Source organism: Bathycoccus prasinos (assembly GCF_002220235.1).
Source record: "Bathycoccus prasinos genomic : Chromosome_2".
NCBI classification, from domain to species: Eukaryota; Viridiplantae; Chlorophyta; class Mamiellophyceae; order Mamiellales; family Bathycoccaceae; genus Bathycoccus; species Bathycoccus prasinos.
Window position 1 is genome coordinate 86,120 of NC_024007.1, and position 20,471 is coordinate 106,590.

The following is a 20,471-nucleotide window of genomic DNA, read 5'->3' on the forward strand; positions in this document are numbered from 1 at the left end:
AGTATCTCTCTCTTTATATCATCACATCACCAAGACAAAGAATGGCATCATCGCACAACAACAATACGAAAATAAGTAAGTTTTAAAGAGGAGTAATCTTAAAAACAAAATGGGCGGTCCGAGGAAAGAGCTGATGAAGAAGAAAAAAGGCATCGTCGCCACCGGAGGGATGAGCAACAAAGCGGACGCGAATTGGTCGGAGCTGAAGAAAATTGATTTACAGTGTCCGTATTGCGATCGAGATCCGTTTAAACAGAGAGACCGATTGAAAATGCACATCGAAAGACATCACAAGGAAGAGTTAGAGAAGGAATTTAATGCGGAAAGTGGTGGGAAAGAAGTAAAAATAGATGCGAAAGATGCGGTGAAGATGTTGGCGCAAAAGCAGAAAGATTTGCTAGAAATGAAGTTGGCGGAAAAGAGCAAACAGCAAAGCGATAAAGCGAAAGGCATCGATCCGTCCGCAATAAATATAAATACAACGACAACAAATCCGAAAGATAGAAGCGCGAAGAAAATTACCGTGGATACGGCACCGGTGGTGAGAGCGTCGGTGAAACAACCGAGAACGATCTTGGAGGAGTTTGCGAATAAGAAGAAGGACATCCGGAAGCCGCGATACGTGCCGCAAGAGAAGAAAGAGAGTAGTACTACTACCGGTGATAATAAATGGATTTGTAAGGTTATTTTGCCGGATAAATATAAACCAGATTCAGATATTGTGTTGTGGATGAACGACGCGGCGCCGTCAAAAGAAGAGGCGATTCAGAGAGGGGCGACGTTGGCGTTGGCGAGATACGCGACGAATCTCCCTTTGCAAAGGTTGCTTCCGCACGACTATAAACAGAGGTTTGAAAATTACGAGAAGGAAGAGAAAACCAGATTAGAGAAGAAGGAAAAAAGAGAAAAGAGAGAGTTAGAGAGGAAAAATAGGAAACCGAAACCGAAACGGGTCATTCCGACGTTACACATGTCCGAAGAGAAAAGGTTGATGGTTGAAGAACTACTCCGAACGTTTGAAAGCGAAGAGTCTTTGACGATTACGCAACATCACCGATCGTACGACGACTTTTCCGTGTTGCACGAAACGGACGAAGAAATTGCAAACCCGGAAGTCGAAGCGCTGACGAAGAGATTGGAAGAGTGTGGTTTTGAGAAATCAGACGCGACCATCGCCGTGAAACAATCGAAAGATTTTGCCTACGAGAGCGCCTTGGACTGGTTAGTCATTAACATTCCAGAATCGCGATTACCGGCAAAGTTTGCACCAAAAGCTATGAACGATCCAATATTCTTGTTGAACAACGCTAATAAACCGATGGAGGCGTCTAGGAAAGAGAGTAATAGCGTTCCCGCGAAAGATAGCGGAGATATTAGAATTCTTTGGGAACGCGGATTTTCCGTCGAAGAATCAGAGAATGCAGTCAAAACTGCCTCTTCTCTTCCTGCTTCTTCTTCAGTATCGCCGATGATTGTTGCGTATCGAAATAGAGTTGGTCCAAAGTTTACGATTCGTCTAGAGAAACAAAAGAACGAAGATTGGGAAGACGAAACTGTCGCGATTGAATCTATATACGGAGATGAGAACGTGAAGAAAGACGATAAGGAATGCGCTATTTCTGTATCCGTGGAGAATAAAGTGCTCGTAACATTTACGAATGTGCTTGGTTATCCCCAAACCGCACCTCCACTGATATATTTATCTTATATAGATAGCAGTAGTAGTAGTGGTGGTAGCAGTAATAGTAGTGATAGGGAAATGATTGCGACGTGTTTGGAAGTAGCGGTCGCAGCGGCGTTGGAATGCGTGGAAAGTGGGTCGGGGCCGTGCATGTATTCAGTCATCGATGCAATCAGCACGGAGTTAAGCAAAATGAGATCTACCAACAGCAACACCGAATCATATGCAACGACAAAAGCAACGCAAAAGTTATCGTCGTCGTCTTCAGCGGTACCAAAACCAAGAGGTGTAAACGCGGCAGCATTTACACCGCCGCCGCGACTTTTGGCAAACCAGCAAGGAGACACGAACAGAAACAAGAACAACGAAAAACGCAACAACGCGCGAAATCAACTTTCGCGAGCTCAAATCGAACAAGAAAGCGCGCGTTTGAAAGATGCGTATGATTTATGGCAACGCGATTGCAAATCCAACAAGCACTCGGCGGCTTTTAAAATGCAAACCGTTCGAAACAACTTACCCGCGTCGGAATCCAGAGATAAAATTACAAAACTCGTCGAAAGTAACGCCGTGGTTGTACTTTCCGGGGAAACTGGATGCGGGAAGTCGACGCAAGTACCGCAGTTTATTCTCGAGAACGCGATTTTTAATCAAAAAGGTGGCGAAACGAATATTATTTGTACGCAGCCTCGAAGGATTAGCGCTATTGGTTTAGCCGAGCGCGTGGCAAACGAAAGAGACGAAAAAGTTGGAGGCGTCGTCGGTTACTCCGTTCGTCTGGAATCGAAAACGAGTAAAGAGACGCGCTTGTTGTTTTGCACGACTGGTATTTTACTGAGAAGATTGCTGAGCGATCCAACTTTAGAAAGCGTCACGCACGTCATTTTAGATGAAGTTCACGAACGCTCCGTCGATTCGGACGTTTTACTTCTACTTCTCAGACGCGTCGTCCAAAAGCGACCAAATCTGAAACTCGTTCTCATGTCCGCGACTGCCGATGCGGATTTGTTTGCTGACTACTTTCAAAAACCGTCAAAACGAGCGAACGAAAATGCAATCAAAGCCGTGGAAACGTCCAAAATCACCATTCCTGGGTTCACGCACCCCGTGAAAGAATACTACCTAGAAGACGTGTTCCAAGAGACGAGATTTTTAGTTGGTCAAAAATCAAAGTACGCCAAGACCGCGGTGGAAAAGAAAAGGCAACTAGCTCTGCTTGAAAACGAGGAAGACATCGTTGATCCGAATGCACTTCTGTCTTCCTCTGACGACGAGGATTACGATGACAACCGACAAGCCGATCGTGAAGTCCCAGAAAGCTGGGACGTAGCCGAGCTGGACGAAATTGTCGCTTCTTCCAAGAAACAAAAGAAGAAGAACAAAAATGATGAAGATAATGAAGACGACGAGGATGACACATCGGATAGTGACGACGACGACGACGACGATGATGCAGAGGATTGGGCTTTGAATAAAAACCAGGCTGCAAAAAAACGTGCGTCTATTCCGAAGCTTTCTCCCGTGACGAACAATAACAACATCGACAACAACGAAACTACCGCGGACGAAAACATGAAACAAAGGAAAGAAGAGGAAGAACGAGAGCGTCAAACCGAACTCGCTTTAGCGAGAAAGCATTTGGAAGAGAACTACAGCGATGATGTAAAGCGCTCCATTCAAAACGTGGACGAATCCGTTTTGAACTATGAACTGATTGAAAATACACTCTCTGCGATTATTCGTAAAGAATTCAAAGAAGGCATGGAAAGCATCGTCCCGAAAGGAGGCAAACCGATGGAGAAAGATACGTACGGTGCATTTTTAATCTTCATGCCTGGCCAAGCTGAAATTTTGAAGCTCATTCGCGTCCTCGAGCAATCGCGCTTGCTAGAGGTTTCCGAAGTCGGTGAGCTAGACTTTCTTCCTTTGTACGGTCAGCTTTCTGCGGCGGAACAGCGAAGAATTTTTCAAAAGCCAAGGCTCGGCGTGCGTAAGATTGTCGTGGCGACAAATATCGCAGAAACTTCAGTTACAATCGACGATATTCGATATGTTATCGATACGGGACGGCAAAAAGAAATGCGATACGATTCGGAGAGAGGTCTATCTTGCTTGGAAGACTGCTGGGTCTCCAAAGCTCAAGCGAAGCAGAGACGCGGGAGAGCCGGGAGAACGACGCCGGGCGCGTGTTTTCGACTGTTCTCGCGCACGCAATTTGCAAACTTCGAGAAGACGCAAGCGCCGGAAATGTTGAGAACGCCACTTCAGTCGTTAGTTTTGAATATTAAAAGTATGGCGCCAGAATCTGGAACGGCGAAAGGAACGCTTTCGCTCGCGTTGACGCCTCCGGATGAAAATGCGCTGGACCTCGCCGTTCAAGAATTGAAGGATTTGAAAGCGATGGCGCTCGTAAATAACACCGAAGAAATTGTCACGCCGTTAGGTAAGCATTTAACGCACATGCCGTGCGACCCGCGACTGGGTAAGATGCTCGTCTACGCTTCTTTGTTGGGATGTTTAGACCCGATGTTAACCATCGCGAGCGCAATGTCCGGACGTCCTTTGTTTTACTCTCCGAAAGATAATCGAGAAGACGCCGAGAAGAAAAAACGGGCGTTCGCGGTTGGTAAATCCGACCACTTGGCCGTCGTCAATGCCTTTGATGGGTGGTTAAACGCCAAGAAACGCGGCGGAAGAGGCGCAGAGAGACGCTTTTGCGACGAAAATTATCTCTCGAGTCAAGCCTTAGAGGCTGTGTTGCAATCGCGAGTGGACTTTGCGCAGATTTTGTCCGACTTGGGATTTGTTTCGCGAAACTATGCGCTTCGCGTCAAACGATTTGGGCGCGCGAAAGACGACACGACGAATAGTAGTTATGGCAACATCGGAGGTGGTTTAAAAGACGAAGTGGACGTGAACTCGAACGTTTCTCGAATCATCAAAGCCGCGCTCGTTGCTGGACTGTACCCAAAACTCGTACGAGCGCAACATCCCGTTGCAAAATACGCCAAGACGATCGGCGGCGCCGTCGAGAAAATGGCCTCGGGGAGAGAGATGAAATACTACTCTCGAGACGTCGGCAGAGTATTTTTGCACCCAACGAGTGTAAATTTCAACGTCGGCAAGTACGAATCGACGTGGTTAGTTTACGGTGATCGCGTTCAAACCTCGAAGGTTTTTGTTCGCGATTGTACCATGGTCGGAAGCTATCCGCTGCTCTTGTTCGGAGGCGAATTAGACGTGAAACACGAACAAGGCAAATTAGTTCTCGACGATTGGTGCGAATTTAATGCCCCGGCAAAGATTGGCGTGTTAGCGCGTGAGTTGCGCAAGAAAATTGATCAACTTTTGACGAATAAAGTAAACTCACCCGGCCCCATATCCATGGACAACTCAATCGTTAAAGCCATGTTAACTCTTATCGAATCCGAGGGAATGTAGACGACGAGAAACCTAAATGTGTCGTAGTACTTGTTCTTGTTGTCAAGTGTCTATTCACTAGTACTGTACTTATTTGCTGCTGCTTCTACTAAAAATCCCGCTACTTTCTAAAATCTCTAAATACCGTTGCACTTTTCCTCTCGCGTCTTCTGCGGTCAACAACAACCCCTCCGAGGTGATGCGTTTATCTTTCCTCTTCCCCATCGCTACGCCTTTTCTCAACATGTCAATCGTCAACGCCGCTTCCGTCGACGGCGGTGCGTCTGGACTATTCACGCACGAATAAAGCGCGCACACGAACTCGTTCGGCGTCACTATAAAAGGCGTGTGCACGCCCCCTCCGTTCTTTTGCGGGATAGAGTCCCACACGGCGGCTTCAATCGGCGTTAACTCTTCCGCGTCGACGAACGCGTCCAGCTTCAGAGCGTTCTTTTGGAAATTGTAAATCGCCGAGTCTCTGTTTTCAAACACGTACGACATGAGCTCTAAAGGCGCGTCCGTGCCAACATCGCTCGCTCTTTGTAGCTGCCCAATCATTTGCGAGAGTTCCGCGTCCGCTCGCTTTATTTCCGAGAGGAGTATTTTCAGATTGCTGAAGTCAGACATTTTTCCTCCTTCATCAGCCGCTCGAGCTTCTCCTTCTTGTTCTTCTCGCGTAATAAAGAGCATCATCTCTGTCAATGCACACGACGCGAGTGTCTTGGTCATAATCTCTCGTCGTTTACGTCGTTTTTGTTGTCTATGTCGTCTTTCTTGTTGAACTTCAACTTCATCCTCGTCGTCTTCATCCCGCCGGGCCGTCAGAAACTCAAAGCCTCTTCCCGTCTGTTTCTTCGGTCTTCGCCTCGACAACAGAGACGACGAGGACAACAGCAGCGTTCCACCACCAAAAGCGTTCGCGTCAGTCGTAATAAAACTCTTCTTGGTCGTCGCAAACATTATTTATTCATTTATTTATGAGTAGGTGTGTTTGACGTGAAGCGAAGTTTGTGTCTTTTGTGTGTGTGGAAATTCTTTCCTTTTTTCCAATTAAATTCCTTTCTTTTCATCCAAATTTCTCAACTTCTCCTTTTTCTTCAGTCTTTCTCTTTCTACTTTGTTGCAGCCTTTTAAAAAGCTGCAGTCATCAAAAACGACCTTACAAACCCCTGAAGAACAACAACAGTACAGAAACAGCAGCAGAAACAGAGCAGTCGTTGGCGTCGTCAGAGAGAGAGAGAGAAGAGAAGAGGAGTCATCGATCGAGAAGGAATAAAAAGAAACATTTTCATCATCAAAAATCAGAATCGGAAAACATTTAACGAATATGACGAGTAGAGAACAAATCGAACACGCCGCTCAAAACCTCTCCTCTCGAACGCAATCGATTCGAGAACACTCGGAACAAACGTTACTCTCCTTTCGTAAATCACCGGAGGCGTTGTATTTGTGTCAAGATATACTCATCAATTCGCAATCGATCGATGCAAAGTTTCAAGCGTCGAACGCGTTACGGTTTGCGATTTTACAAAAATGGGACGTGATGACGAACGATATGCGCGCGGAGATTCGACAGTTTTGCTTGAAGTATTTATTACATTCACAGACGACGACAGAAACGTCTTCATCTTCGTCTCGGATGAGCAACGTCATCAGCTCGCAGATTGTTTCCGTGTTGGCGGTTGTGTTGAAGCGACAGTGGCTGGACGACGACGGGAAGCAACGACAGATGGCGTTGGAAGAGTGCGAACGCGCGGTGTCGTCTTCAGCGACCGCTGGAGCGAGGAAACTCGGTTTAGACGTGTTCACGCAAGTCGTTTTGGAGTGTGCACCAAGCACGAGCTCGCCTATGCATTTAAATTGGGAGTTTCACGAGCGAGTTCGAGACGCGCTCGAAAAGGAAGTTTTAGTCCATTTTTTCTCGCACGCCGGGAACATCGCCAGAGAAGTGCTGATGGTTGAGGGAGGGAAAATGGTAAAATTAGGGAAAGACGAGGAGTGTTTCTTTGCGAGTTTACGGCTGTTGAACGCGTGCTTATCGTGGGATTTCTCTCGGTTCGGCGGGTTCGGTAAAAACGGCGCAAGAGGCGTAGAGAATGAGAACGGAACAACAAGCAACGATAATCATAATAATAGCAATAGCAAAGGAGGTCGAAACGTTTTAGAAAACGCGTCAATATCCGATGGTTTCATTCCAGTGACGCCTGGGGAAACGTGGCGAGACGTTTTGTTGCAATCTGGAGAGAATGACACGTTCGCGTGGCTTTTTTCTTTACACGAAGCCATGCACTCGCCGAGCGGCGTGGCGCAGAACAGCGCGGACGGATCTAGCGCGATATTGCCGGGTACGAAAGTCGCCAAGGAGACGAGAAGTTTGTTTTCGAGCTTTTGCGCTTTGAGTGGATCGATATTTCCTGAAACCGACGTCCACAAGCAATTGAAGTCCATGCACTTCCAACGGTGCGCCCAATCGCTCTTGAAAACGCGAACGGTGATGGACCCGAAAGATGCCATGAACAACGTCGACGAAAGAGAAGGAGAAGTTTTAGATTGCGTCAAGCAGTTAGGCACGTTGTGTTCTGCGCACCATTGGACGTTCTTAGTGGCGCCGTGTGCGGCGACAGGTAGTAGCGTATTAGAAGCGCTGACGAACATTTGCTCGGCAGCGATTGAATCTGGCAGTTTGCGAGCGATAAACGACGGATCGTGTTTAGATCTTGTCATGAAAAATTGCTTTGATGCGTTTGCAGTGTTATCATCAAAAGTTGAGCGAAATCAAGCCGAGTCGCCGGAAATGGCGATGAAAATAAACCAAGAGATTGCAAAGATATGCCAAAGGTACGTCGAGTTTGGTTTACAATCGGCGAGAGAGTCTGCTTACGACGAAGACGACGGCCACGAAGAAGACGGTGCGGCGGGTATCGAAGCTTTAGATGTCGCATTAGATGTCGTCGCAGAGTTGTTTCGCGCGACGGTGTCGTCGTCCGTGCCAATGCTCGCCGCAGCGTTGCACGAAAAAATTAATTTCTTGTTACAATTAGCCGCGTTATCGACCGATAACGCCGCGCATGCGGATTTACAACGCGCTCCAGAGTTGTTTGAAGAGTTGTGGTGGTTGTTAAGGCTCGTAGGCCACGTCGTCGCGGACGATGGTCGAGGCGAAACGCCCATGCGGCCGTTACAGTTTGACGAAAACGAACAAACCAGAATAGCTTTGCGTCAAATTGGTGAACTGTTCATCGGTACTCTGTGCGTCCAAATGTGCGAGAATCAAAGCGTCAAACAGTTTTTATCGCCTCGCGTTGTCGAACAGGTTGTGTGGTGCGCGGCGAGATGGGCGGATACGCACCTGTTCCCGGAAGATTCGGGCGGGCGCGTGCGCAACGTGTTACTCAACGATAATAATTTGTCCATCAACGGCAGCGTCCAATCTCCAGACCCGTTTGAAGGCGAGGGAGGTGCATACGCTGCCAAAATTTTGGTCGGTTTAGCAACTGTCTCGATATCCTTTTACGACGGCGAAACGTCTTTAAGGAAATCTGCAAGCTTTCGATTACTTCCTTCCCTGACGCGACGCAATGCGCCGTGTAAAGCGGTCGCGAACGATCCTGCGTGGACGACGTTGTTATTCTCAACCGGTCAAGCGCACGAAAACGTAAACGGTGGTTTTCCGAGCGAAATATTCTGCGGATTGACTGAATCGCTCGCGAGAGCTGCGATTGGCATCGCGGAAGAAAACGATCAAAGAAACACGTATTTGCGGTACGTTTTAGAACCACCTTCGAAGGTTTTGCTTTTAGCCATAGAGAACAAGAAATTCATCGAACATCCAACCGGTGAAAGCCGAACGATGGGTGCTTTAGAAGCGCTCAGAGGTGTGGCGAGAGCGTCTTTGAGTAAAAGGCACGAGTTCTCGACGAACCATTTCTTTGAACTGCTTTCGCCTCTGACCAGAGTGATTGAAAATGCAATTTCAGCAAACTCTTCTCTCGTCATCTCTCGAGCGATGAAGTTATCGGAAACCTTGTGCGAAATATTTGCAATGGATGAGGAGAACACGGATCGACAGCAAAGAATACGCGAGTTTACGCTCTCGATTGTCTCGATTTTCGCGAAATCCGAACCTACAAAGATGACCGCGGCGACGCTGACGCGATTGCGAGACGAAGAAATTAAGGCGAATTACAAGTGTTTAAAATCGCTTTTGAGAGCGTTAACGCACTTAGCTTCCGCGTGGAACGACGAAGATAAAGAAAAATTAGCCTCGGTTGTCTTTTCAGGACTGGCAGTTGTCATCCCTCTCTTGACTCCGGACGCGTTGTTGCTCCCAAAGTTGAGAAACTGCTACTTTTCTTTGCTCTCGTATTCGATGGAATCGTTCGCGGATATCATCGTTAAAAACGCAAACAGAATGTCAGAGCTCGTCGTCAACATCAATGGATCCGCTGCTGGTGCTTCAGATCCAAACGCGTTATTTTTCATGATACTGTCGACGTTAGAGTTTGGTTTAGACAACGACGACGAAAACGTCTGCCGAGAATCTCTCGTCGCCCTCGGCGCGTTGGCTGCGGCGGAATTGCGAAAGCAGAAGAATGGTGGTGGTGGTGGTGGTGCCGCTACCGATAGCCCTCTGTTGATGCAAACGACGCAAACGGTCGCGAGCTTCATCGTTGAGGGTGGATCGGCGACGGCAGACAACACCAAACCAAACGCTTTGATGGTCCAGCTTCCGTTGTCGCCTTTGGGTAAATGCCTTCGAATCGTCTGGAAACGACTCCTGTTCGTGGACGCGTCTGGCGGTGAGAAGAACTCAGCCATCGTAGACGAAGCCGCCGACGCCTTGTTGCCTTTGTTACAAATAGAAAATGCCTGTTTCATGAGTCTCGGCGAGGAGACGTTTGAAGCTGCCGAGAAGAAAGGCGGTCGAGGCGTCGTCGTTCGCGAAGCGCTCGGCCAGTTGACCACGGCGAGAGGCTTAAACGCCGAGGTCGATCGAATGAACAAGAGAAGGTTTCGCAGAAACTTAGGCGAGTTCGTCGAGCGCGTGAGAGGAGTCGTTCGGAGCAACTAACTTCTAAATTTTTTAGCGCGACGTGTTTTGTGTAATATTTTATTAGAGTGTAGGAGTACGAGTGAGAAGTATTCGGAAAGGATAAAATGTCAAAGTGTATAAAGGTCAGATTACAACGCTCTCGAACCTACTATTTTAAACGCCTTCCTTTGAGTTGTATACAACGAACGGGATGGAAGGTCGTTCTTCTCTCTCTTTTCTCTCGAAGTGTGCGCGTGTGTTCAATCCTCTTCTTAAGCTTTCTTCGTGATGGCTTTCAACTCGAACTTCTTGGTCTTTGACTTTGGCGTACACATCTGAATCTCCACGACGTCTCCGACACTACTCTCGTTCTCTTCGTCGTGCACGGCGAATCTTTTGCTCTTATTGATGCGCTTGATAAAGCGCGGGTGCGGTACTTTTCTCTCGATCAGAACGATCGCCGTTTTCTCGTTTGCTCTGGAGACCACTTTGCCTTCCAAAACCTTAGAGATTGTGGTCGTGGAGATTTTCGTCGGAGACGCCATTTGGGAGGAGGAAGAGGAGGCGGAAATTTTGGACGTCGACGCGAAAGTCACGTTCGCTCTCGCGGATAACTGAGTAGATGATGCTAAGGTAAACATATCGGACTGAGTATTCTTTTATGCGTAAATGAGCGGTTAAATGTGATATCTAGTGTTCGCGTCGTGTGTTTACGAGCGTCGTGCTATTATTAATTTATGCGGTAAAATGCAGGATAAAACACAGCAGGCAAAAACCTCAAAACAACACTCACGGACAGAAAAGAGAGAAAGAAAGAAAGGTCTCGCACAAAAAAGACAAAAAAAAAGACTCAAAATCATCCAGAGTTTCCTGCACTTTTTTTTCCTTCTTTTTGAGGACATAAAGATGGTATTCACTCCTTCTGTCTCTCTTGCAACTGTAAAACCTCCTACTCCTTTTGTTCTTCGCAAAACTGCTGCACCCAGAAGAAGAAACATCCTCTCTTCTTGGTCTTCTTCTTTTCCTCCTTTTCCTTTCCGACGGAAGAACGAGAAAATCGTATCAGTGCGTAGCAGCAGCAGTAGTGGGACGCCAAAAAGGAGTACCGGTAAAAAAATCATCCGCGTGGAGAAAAACAGAAGGAAAGAAGAGTTCCAAAACTGGCCGGTTTGGGGGTGCGAGCAGTCGACGTTTCCGTGGACGTACGGGCAGACTGAACAGTGTTACATCTTAAAAGGTAAAGTGACGGTCATTCCAGACGAGAATCCAGAGGAAGCGGTGACGTTAGAGGCGGGAGACTTCGCGGAAATGCAGAAAGGCTTGAGTTGCACTTGGGACGTGTTAGAGGATGTCAGTAAAAACTTCAAGTTCGTCTGATTGATGACGACGAGGATGTTTTCTTTGCTGCTTGTATTCTCTAGTGTGCTTGTTGTTGTTGTTATTATTATTATTATTATCATGTGTATCAATAATACTACTTTTCTCTCGAATTTGCGAGCAAACCAAACACGGTTGCCGCGCCTACGAAAGTTGCTAATCCTAAACTAATCGCCGAATGCCTCGCCGCGAGTTTCCTTTCGTTTTCTTCTATTCTCGCCAACTTTGATTCGAGCGTTCGTAAAGCGTCTCCCACGGAGGAGGAGGAGGAAGTCGAAGGAAGTGGAGGTGTTTGTTGCGAAAAACCTTCCCGCGGCGTCGTCCAAGCTAACGGGGACGACTGTTGTTGTTGCTGCTGCTGCTGTTGATAGTTATACAGCTGTTGGATTTGTTGTTGCTGCTGGATTTGGGAAACGGCGGTGACGACGTCCTCGAGTTTCCTCGACAACCAAACGAACTTTTGCTCCAGATTACTCGACGAGCTACCTTCTATGTAATAGTGTGGCGTGGGAGTGTTGCGTACGCCGTTCCCTCCGTAATCTTCGGAAAGCCCGGAAATGTCGCGCTGATGAAGGCCGGGAATCTGATCCGGTTTCGGTTGTCGAAACGGCGTTTGCGGACGTCTTCTATCTGGAGTGCGCTGCTCTTTCTCGCTTGAATATCCCCCTCCGTTATTATTATTGTTGTTGTTGTTACTCGTATTATTATTGCTGAGACCAAAAGGCGTGCTCTCTCCGTTAACTCCGTAGCTATGGCGCGGACTGCTCGCCTCGTTATAATGACGGCCCTCGCCGTCGCTTCCGCTGCGATTCAACGCGTTCATTTCATTCAATCTCTCCGCATTCACCTCGAGTTCAGCCTGTAAGGGATGCCTACCGCTCCCATCTTCGTGCGTTTTTAAACTTCCAGAGTGCACTGAATTCGCTCTGGAAGAAACGTTGCTTCCCATGGCTGGCGGTACGATGTGATTCGTTTCGATGTCGTACCCGCCGCCGGTACCGTTCGGACGATTTATCGACAACAACCCGCTGAATTTGTGCTTAATCTCTTCAGTCATCTGTTCGCGCAGCTCTAACGTTAATTTCTCCATTTGTACTTGCTCGATAAAACTCGTTGGAATGTACGTGCCTTCCAATCCTAATTTTTCACCCGCTTCCTCCGCGGCGACGCGAGATTTCGATTGAATCTGCACGTACGCTCGATCTAAACTTTCGATCCAATCGACTTTGATCGTGAGCAAATCATCCGACCACTCGCGACCGCGACGTTTCAAAATCGCCCCAACTTCATACCCTAACGCCATCAACCCGCCTAATATGCGCACACCGACGCCAAATTTAATGCGAGGCGAAATCATGATAGGACCGTCCGTAACCGTTTCCTCAAACATGAGCGAATAGTGTCCGTCTCGATTTCTTAAACGCAACCAACTCGTGCACTGCTCGGGGTCTTCGTTCGGAGGTAACAAATAAATATCCGCGGTTTCAACTTCGTCCGTTCTCGTCACCGGAGATTCCGGATTGGAGTGGTCCAAGACGCTTTCGATTTCCTCGTCCGTGGGGACTTTATCGGATTTCAAAATATACGTCGGATCTTGGAAACCAGCGAACGGATTAAAGCTATTTACGATGCGCAAGTGCGCCGTTCTTAAATCTGGTTCGATGTACGCTTTGTACATCGGGTAGACGGTTTCCGAAATCTGATGGATGATACTTTCCGGCGCTTGTCCAGATCGATGAATATCTCGCATCACGCGTTTCAACAAGTCAAAGTGCACGCCTCCAGTCACGGAAACTCTTAAATCCAGCAACGGTCTCAAACGTTCGCTCAAGGCGTAAATACCTTCGATGATAACCACTCTCGCTTTCGGCACCTCGACGTGTCGATACCCGACCCGTTTACTGGACTTGAAATCGTAAATTGGAACTTCCGCCGAATTCCCGTCTTTTAGACTTTGAATGTTCTCCAACAACGTCGCGTAATCCGTCAATCTCGGGTCGTCAAAGTTATCTTCCAACAACACGCTCGCATCGTTATACATATCCATCGATATATGTTCAATACCTGGCATAAATTCTAATATTTTCTTGCTAAACACCGTCTTCCCGGCGCCGCTCGGCCCCGCGATGCCGACCACAATCAACCCTCCTTTAATCTCCTGTTTCAACAACTGTATCGCCCGAATGGTCAAATAAAACCCTTTATCGAACGAGACTTGCGTTTCAAATCGTTTGATTTCCTTTTTAGGTACAGAGAGAGAGAGAGAGAGAGAGAGAGAGATGTTGTTGATTAATATATTGTTTTTAAAAGAGAGATTTTGAGAGTTGAACTCAAAAGAAAAAGCAAACAAAAAACAAACCTTTCTGGTCCTCCCGTTCCTGGTCACTTCGACCACTTGCAACTGATCTTTAATCAGCGGCAACGGCTGTAAAGGGCTCTGGCTCTCGGAAGAATTTCCGATTTGATTGTTGTTATTTTGTTTACTTTGGATTTGAAAGTTGAAACTCGCGTGTCTCGGTGGTTTCGAATCCGAATTTGGTGCGCCTCCTCGGCTCACAACCCCCCCGTTGTTTGAGTTGTGGTTGTTATTCATCATCGCATGATGATGAGTCCCATCATCATCGTTACTAGTATTACTAGTAATAGTATTCTTGTTGTTCTTGGACGACGACGACGATGATTTGTTAAACATATCTAACAAGGCCGGAGTGTACGATCGACTCCCGGGTCCTCCCGAATCCACCGGCAGAGGAGGAGAGGTCGATGAATAACTTTCCCTGTTGTCGTTGGTGTTCGGAGAAGGAGCAGGAGAGGCACTCATTTTTTGTCCCGTGTTGTTCGGTGTTTGAAAACTGCTCTTTTGGAAGGAAGTTGTTCAATTTTTAGAACGCTCTTTTCGTGGAGCGTTATTTTTCTAGAACAACCTTTGGGTTATTCTGGCAAAAGAGCGTTATAGAGCGTTATAAAAAGTTTGTTGTTAAGCATATCATCATCACAAAATTAAAGTGCCACACAACCTACTCTATACACCCCCCCAAAACGTAATAATACTATCTATCTTCTCATCGAAGAATAAAGAGAGAGAGAGAGAGAGATCTTTTAATACTGTTGATTTTCATCGATTTCTTCTTTCTCAGGGAGCATTGCGTGTGATATAAGGCGTGGTTTTTGTGGTTTCTTTCGGTGAAGATGGGAGCGTGCTTCTCTCAACCATCATCATCATCATCAAAATCATCATCGGATGAAAAGGAGGAGGACAAAGACGAGAAGAAGAGAAAGAGTAGGAAAAAGAAAACAAAAAAGACGAACAAGAACAGAGGAAAGAACGAAGAACAAGAACAAGAAAAGGACGACGATGCGTTTGAACGAGCGATGATGTCCTCGGAATACTCGCGATTACAAACGATTAAGAGAGAAAGAGCGAGACAGAGAACTTTATCGGAGTGCGAAAAATTAGACGTGATTGCAGACGCGTTGGCGAATATCGAGCGAGAGAAGAAAGAACTCGCCAACGCGCGGAGACATTTACGAGACATGAACAGAGCGGCGAAAGCAGCAGCGCAGAAAGTAGAAAGTGATGGATTAGGAGGTGGGACAGTAGGAATAGTAGGGTCGAGCGCGAGCTCGAGAAGAGGAGACGAAGGAGGAGCGGGGATTGCGATGAGCGGGAGCGCGGAAGCGCCGCCGCCGCGCGAAAAGAAGAGCACGCTCTCCAAAAGCGAAACAACCTCATCCTAGCAGCAGGATGATGTATTTTTTGTGTACTCTCCAAAATATAATAAGTGTAGTATGTATTCTATCTAATTAATTCGCGTATTAAATGCATTGTTACTATTACGCGCGCGTATTCTACGAAACTTAACGAGTTTTATTTTGAGCTTCTTTTTAGACGAGGCGACCTCCTAATAAGCGACGGCGGCGGCGGCGGATTTGGACTCGCCGCCGCGCTCTTCTTATTCTTATTCTTTTTTTCCTTCTTCTTCTCTTTCTTCGTCTTCTTCCTTATCGTTGTCGTCGCCATCGCCGTCTTCTCCTCTCTTTCTTTCAACACAGAGCGTGGTGCAACGTTCCACGTGTTTTTAATGTGATTCGCAAACTTATTGTCCTCTAACAGCAGCAGCATTTCCATAATCATAACGCAGTGGTGCGCGCTTTTGAAGTTTGCGCCGCACACTTCCGATGCCCAATTTAATACGGCGATGTACTCCGGTGCGTTCAAATCGATTCGTGAGTAAGTGTGCACGAACGATCCAGCATGTTTGAAGCCGATGTTACCGTCTGCATGAGCTACCGCAGCTGCTGAAGCTCTGTCGCTCTTGCCTTTGGTGAAAGGTACGTCCACGTAGACTTCGTATAATTTTGCACCCGCATCGGCTTTCAATGGTAATGTTATTGCACCATCGTTGTTGTCGTCGTCTCTGTAATCTTTTCCTATCTTTGCCGCTGATTTTCCCGCCGCCATCTTGCACAATTTATCGCGCACGATATTGAACCGGCCAGAAAGCTTCTTCGTCGCATCGTCGAATATGTTCGCCTCGCACCAATCGATGTACGCGTTAACGTCCTTCGCATCATCTTTCCGTTTATCTTTCGCCAAAATTGGTGGAATAGCGCGACGTTTTCGAAGGAGTTCTTCCTGGAACGCTTTTCGAGCGTTCGTTGCCCATACGAGCCACCCATCTGCGGGTGCTTTGAGCGCGCTATTTTCTCTTTCGTCGACTGGGAAGCAATCGGGAACGTGATTTGACGCCGTCCGTTTACGTTGAAGAGACTTGACTCTTCCGTCAAGACCAAATAAAAGTTTGAGCGTTACCACGATAATTGCAGACGCGTGCACTTCAGCTGGATATGTGCTCAACATCTTACGCGCGTCCGCTTCTTTCATTCTGCTAATCTGAGGCATTTGACCAGCCTCGAATTTGTATTTCTCCTTGTCGAGGAGGAAATCGTAACCCAAGAATTGCATCAAGTTTTCGGCGCTCTCGCAATAAGCATCCGCAACGCGAGACAAAAGCGGCGATTGTGTCTTCTTTTTTACAGCCTTGCTTTCGCTGTTGTCGTCGTCAGCGTTGGTATTTACGTTCTCGTCGTTTCTAGCGACAACGACAGCCTCGGCGGGTTTGTGAGGTTGTTGATGCAGAAAAGCCGGAAACGAAGACTGGAACGCTCTGCGTACTAATTCCCTGGTAAGATTGAAAACATTTCGTTCAAATACTATGTCCTCACGCAGACCGGTTTTCGCGACAATATATTCAGCCACTTGGATCACGTCCGTGCTCGTTGGCATAGTTCTCGGTCTCAACAAGTCTTTTCCCCACGCGCGCATGTTATAGATATTCGTCGTCGGCCGCAAGTACGGCAACTTTCCGGTCGATGCAAGCGTTGAAATGTCTCTCGCAAAGGTGAATCCGAACGATTCTTCGTCCGCAAAACACATCCGCGTGGCAACGAACAATACTCCAAGCGTCAATTTCTGTGGTAAATGCGCCATGATGAGAGAGTTTACGGCGTTGAGATGTTGCCTCTCTTCTTCAGCCTCCATTTTTAAACTTTTTCCGTTTTTGTCTTTTCTGCCGTCGACATCTTCGGCGTCATCATCCTCGTCTTCTTGATAATCTTCACCATCGTTATCATCTTCGATGTTCTCTTCTTCTTCTAATTCTAATCCTCCTCCCCCTTCGTCTACGTCGTCGTCGTCGTCGTCGTCCGAATACGCCAACATTTCCTTTTGTCGTTTTGCGTCGGCGATGGCTTTTCTCCTTTCCTTCCGTAGCTTTCTCGTGTTCATAACAAACGTCGAAGTTCTGAGTGCATCGTTCACGCTGCCAATGTCGTCCATATCGATCGAGAAAAGTTCATCTTTTGCGGCTAACAGTGCAAACCAAATCGAGCGACACGCCTTTCGAAACTCGTTCGCGCGTTTCTCTCTTCGTCTCTTCTCTCTTTCTTCTTCGTCCTTGTCGCCGTAAGAAGAAGATTCCATGTACCTTTCCACGAAGAATTCGCATTGCGCTCTGAGTAATTTCGTCATCGTTTCGCAGTGCAAGTCCACCATTTTCGTAAATTTCCTCTCTTCGATTCTCAGCGCTCTCTTCTCTTCCATCATCCTTTCCTCTTTGGTAAACTGTTGCGAATAATCGTGCACTCGATGACCAAAACCGACCCGTCTTCTTCTCGCGCCGTGAAAAGACATCGGTCCTTGTTCTCCGCCGAAGCCAGGCAAAGCTCTCGCCAAAGCTTCCGCGTCTGGTGCGACGACCAAAGCATCCGTCTTCGCGTTGCACTTTTTACAGAAATAACTGCCAGTTTTCTGGTCTTCCTCGAAATTCTCGAGGCCTGAGTTTCCGCACACCTCGCATATGACTTCCACTTTTTTCTGCTGGTTTTGTTGCGTGGCAAACTGAGACATGGAGTATTTGAAACGCATACTCTCGTCTTCTTCGTCGTTCTTTTCGTCTTCTGCTTCTTCTCGTTTTGATCTTCTTCTTCTTTTAAACTCGTTTGTTGTTTCTGAATGAAATTCTTTTTCTCGTTGGCGTTTGGTTTTGAGCATCAGATTTTTCTTCTTCTTCTTCTTCGTTGTTTCTCCCTCTTTTTGGCTGTCGCCATCAACGCCGAAGCGTTTCATGTGGTGTGGTTGCGACATTGCTTTTGTTCTCACTGTTTCATATTGTGTGTGTGTGTGTGCGTAAGTGTGTATGTGTGTGTACTTTTTTATTCTTAAGAAACTCTTTATGTGACGCTTCGTTGCTCTCAAAAATAACAATAATAATCTCTCTAAATTCTCTCGTAAAATACGTCTCTTTCTCGTTTTATCTGTCTATGATATGTGTGTATACTTACTCGCGCACGCGCTGGACTTAAAACTATATATATTAAGAGTCTAACTTCTTTTTAACTAAAACCGTCGTAATCGTCGGGCATCTCCCACTGCGTTTCACCCGTCGTCGTGTTGTAATAATACGTGAATCCTTCCGGGCTTTGATGCGTCTCCCACAACGGCTTCTCTTCCTCTTCTTCTTTTTTCAACGAGGCTTCGTGCGCGGCGGCGGCGTTTTGTTGCTCTAAAGTTTGCCCAAAGATTGCAGTGGTAGCGGCCGCTGAAGCGGCAACATCGGTGGTCTTTTGGTATTGTTGTTGATCTCTCGGGACGTAATCCGCCATGAACGCTTCTAACATGTGTTTGGCGGTTTCGACTTTATCTTTGAAACCGCTTATTTTAATCATTTTCGTTTCTTTGTCGATTTGGATCTTCGCTCCGGACGTCATCGCCATGCTTCGGATATTTTCACCGCCTCTTCCAATGATGCGACCCTCCTGTCCTTGCGAATCAATCTCTATGACGACGTATTCTGGCTTCCCCTCTCCGGAAGTACCCGCCCCTGCGCCCGGCGCCGGCGCTTGTCGAACCGGCGCGGTGACGATGTCGTGGATGAGCATTCGAGCAATTTCTAGTTGCGAAGCGTCGCCTTTCGCGGAGACTTCGTTCGATTCGCGCTCAATTTGTAATCTGGCCCCGGATTCGTCCGAGATGCGTTTGATTGTTTCCCCTCCGCGTCCAATGACTCTTCCAATCATGTTATCCGGGACGGCGATTCTAATTTCAAGCACTTGTTGTTGCGGCGCTCCCATGTTCGCTTGGAACACCGGAATATTATTCGCCGGTGGCGCTTTAGACGCGTTGACTACGGGCAACAACTGTTCGATGGCGTGTCGCACGCACTCTGGAGCGCCAGCTATGGTGATTAATCTCGGCGCGCCTTTCGGGACATCCGCAGAGGATTGTATTTTCACGATCGCTTTCGTCGCTTGTTGCAACTGATTAATTTTCTCGCCGCCGTGCCCGATAACTTTCCCCGCGTTCTCTTGCGGGCACGGAATTTGCTCGATGATGTGTCCAACTGGTAACTCTTTCGGCATATTCGACGGTAAAATCATCCCCGGCCGCAAAATCGAAACCGGAACTGTCGCCGCCGTCCCCGCCGCGACGCCTTGTCCCGGCGGCGGCGGCGGCACCGAAAGCACCGTCGTCGTCGTCGTCGTCTGCCCCGGAGGCGGAGGCGGATACGCGTATTGAACCGTACCACCGCCATGTAATACTGCTGTTGTTGTGGTTGTTTGTGGTTGTTGCAAGTATACCGTCTGCTGTTGCGTGTGTACGACTTGTTGTTGTTGTTGTTGCGCCGGCGGAGGCGGAGGCACTCTTTGATGAATCATCTGATGTGGAAGCGTCGTCGTCGCACCTCCGTGCACGTTCGGAGGAGGCCCACCACCGGTTGCTACTGCTCCGTATTGCGGCACAACCCCCACCCCCACGTGCTGATGTTGTTGTTGAGCTTGCGCTTGCGCTGCTTGTGCCGCTCGCGTGCTGCTTCGACTCCTCGGGTCTCTCGGTGCCTGAATCGTCGTCGTTCCGTTTTGGTGATGAATTGACGGCGTTGATGTTGTTGGTTGCGCGGCGGCAGCAGCAGCGGCGGCGTTATTCACGGATTGCAAGAGAGACTGCAACGCTTCCGTGGACGGAATAGTCACTCCTCCTCCTTGCGGTGGTGGCGGTGCGTGCAAAGCGTCGTCTTTGTTTACGTCGTCGTCGTTTGATACAGCAGCGCGAGATCGTTTTCGCGGGTCGGACGGGACATCGTGTAAGTCGTCGTTCTCCCTCGCTCTTCTCGTGGACATTATGCGAGATGATTTGAAAGTAAAAGCGATCAAAAAACAATGATGATGATGATAAACTTCTACTACTACTACTAATGAATCGATCGATCGATCGATCGAGAGAAGTGATGACGATGAATGAGTCTACGAATAAAATGAGGAAAACGTTTTCGAATTTCGAAGAAGAAGTCTTTTCGAAGGATCCAAAAATACTTTAGTCCCATACTAATAATACTACAGAAGAAGGTACGCAAACAAACGCAGGTAAATACTTGACGATGATTCAGACGACGATATAATTTA

General features: G+C 47.6%; 9 protein-coding genes across 9 annotated transcripts; 4 read left to right on the forward strand and 5 right to left on the reverse strand.

The window, feature by feature from the left end:
* Window positions 1-109: 109 nt before the first annotated feature.
* On the forward strand, window positions 110-5,122 carry Bathy02g00460 (predicted protein; the record flags this gene model as incomplete). Its single annotated transcript, XM_007514672.1, has 1 exon — window positions 110-5,122. One exon carries the CDS (start codon window positions 110-112, stop codon window positions 5,120-5,122), a length of 5,013 nt encoding a protein of 1,670 aa, XP_007514734.1.
* A 69-nt stretch (window positions 5,123-5,191) lies between these two features.
* Bathy02g00470 (predicted protein) lies at window positions 5,192-6,061 on the reverse strand (the record flags this gene model as incomplete). Its single annotated transcript, XM_007514656.1, has 1 exon — window positions 5,192-6,061. The coding sequence occupies one exon, from the start codon at window positions 6,059-6,061 to the stop codon at window positions 5,192-5,194; it is 870 nt and encodes a 289-aa protein (XP_007514718.1).
* A 367-nt stretch (window positions 6,062-6,428) lies between these two features.
* On the forward strand, window positions 6,429-10,172 carry Bathy02g00480 (predicted protein; the record flags this gene model as incomplete). The annotated part of the gene is made up of 1 exon (XM_007514780.1): window positions 6,429-10,172. The coding sequence occupies one exon, from the start codon at window positions 6,429-6,431 to the stop codon at window positions 10,170-10,172; it is 3,744 nt and encodes a 1,247-aa protein (XP_007514842.1).
* A 233-nt stretch (window positions 10,173-10,405) lies between these two features.
* Bathy02g00490 (30S ribosomal protein S17) lies at window positions 10,406-10,678 on the reverse strand (the record flags this gene model as incomplete). The annotated part of the gene is made up of 1 exon (XM_007514647.1): window positions 10,406-10,678. The coding sequence occupies one exon, from the start codon at window positions 10,676-10,678 to the stop codon at window positions 10,406-10,408; it is 273 nt and encodes a 90-aa protein (XP_007514709.1).
* A 202-nt stretch (window positions 10,679-10,880) lies between these two features.
* On the forward strand, window positions 10,881-11,510 carry Bathy02g00500 (the record flags this gene model as incomplete). Its single annotated transcript, XM_007514587.1, has 1 exon — window positions 10,881-11,510. One exon carries the CDS (start codon window positions 10,881-10,883, stop codon window positions 11,508-11,510), a length of 630 nt encoding a protein of 209 aa, XP_007514649.1.
* Window positions 11,511-11,607: 97 nt separating this feature from the next.
* Bathy02g00510 (predicted protein) lies at window positions 11,608-14,331 on the reverse strand (the record flags this gene model as incomplete). Its single annotated transcript, XM_007514946.1, has 1 exon — window positions 11,608-14,331. One exon carries the CDS (start codon window positions 14,329-14,331, stop codon window positions 11,608-11,610), a length of 2,724 nt encoding a protein of 907 aa, XP_007515008.1.
* A 368-nt stretch (window positions 14,332-14,699) lies between these two features.
* On the forward strand, window positions 14,700-15,248 carry Bathy02g00520 (unknown protein; the record flags this gene model as incomplete). The annotated part of the gene is made up of 1 exon (XM_007515025.1): window positions 14,700-15,248. The coding sequence occupies one exon, from the start codon at window positions 14,700-14,702 to the stop codon at window positions 15,246-15,248; it is 549 nt and encodes a 182-aa protein (XP_007515087.1).
* Window positions 15,249-15,378: 130 nt separating this feature from the next.
* Window positions 15,379-18,156, reverse strand: Bathy02g00530 (unknown protein; the record flags this gene model as incomplete). Its single annotated transcript, XM_007514408.1, has 1 exon — window positions 15,379-18,156. The coding sequence occupies one exon, from the start codon at window positions 18,154-18,156 to the stop codon at window positions 15,379-15,381; it is 2,778 nt and encodes a 925-aa protein (XP_007514470.1).
* Window positions 18,157-18,404: 248 nt separating this feature from the next.
* On the reverse strand, window positions 18,405-20,189 carry Bathy02g00540 (predicted protein; the record flags this gene model as incomplete). Its single annotated transcript, XM_007514512.1, has 1 exon — window positions 18,405-20,189. The coding sequence occupies one exon, from the start codon at window positions 20,187-20,189 to the stop codon at window positions 18,405-18,407; it is 1,785 nt and encodes a 594-aa protein (XP_007514574.1).
* Between the last annotated feature and the right edge of the window lie 282 nt (window positions 20,190-20,471).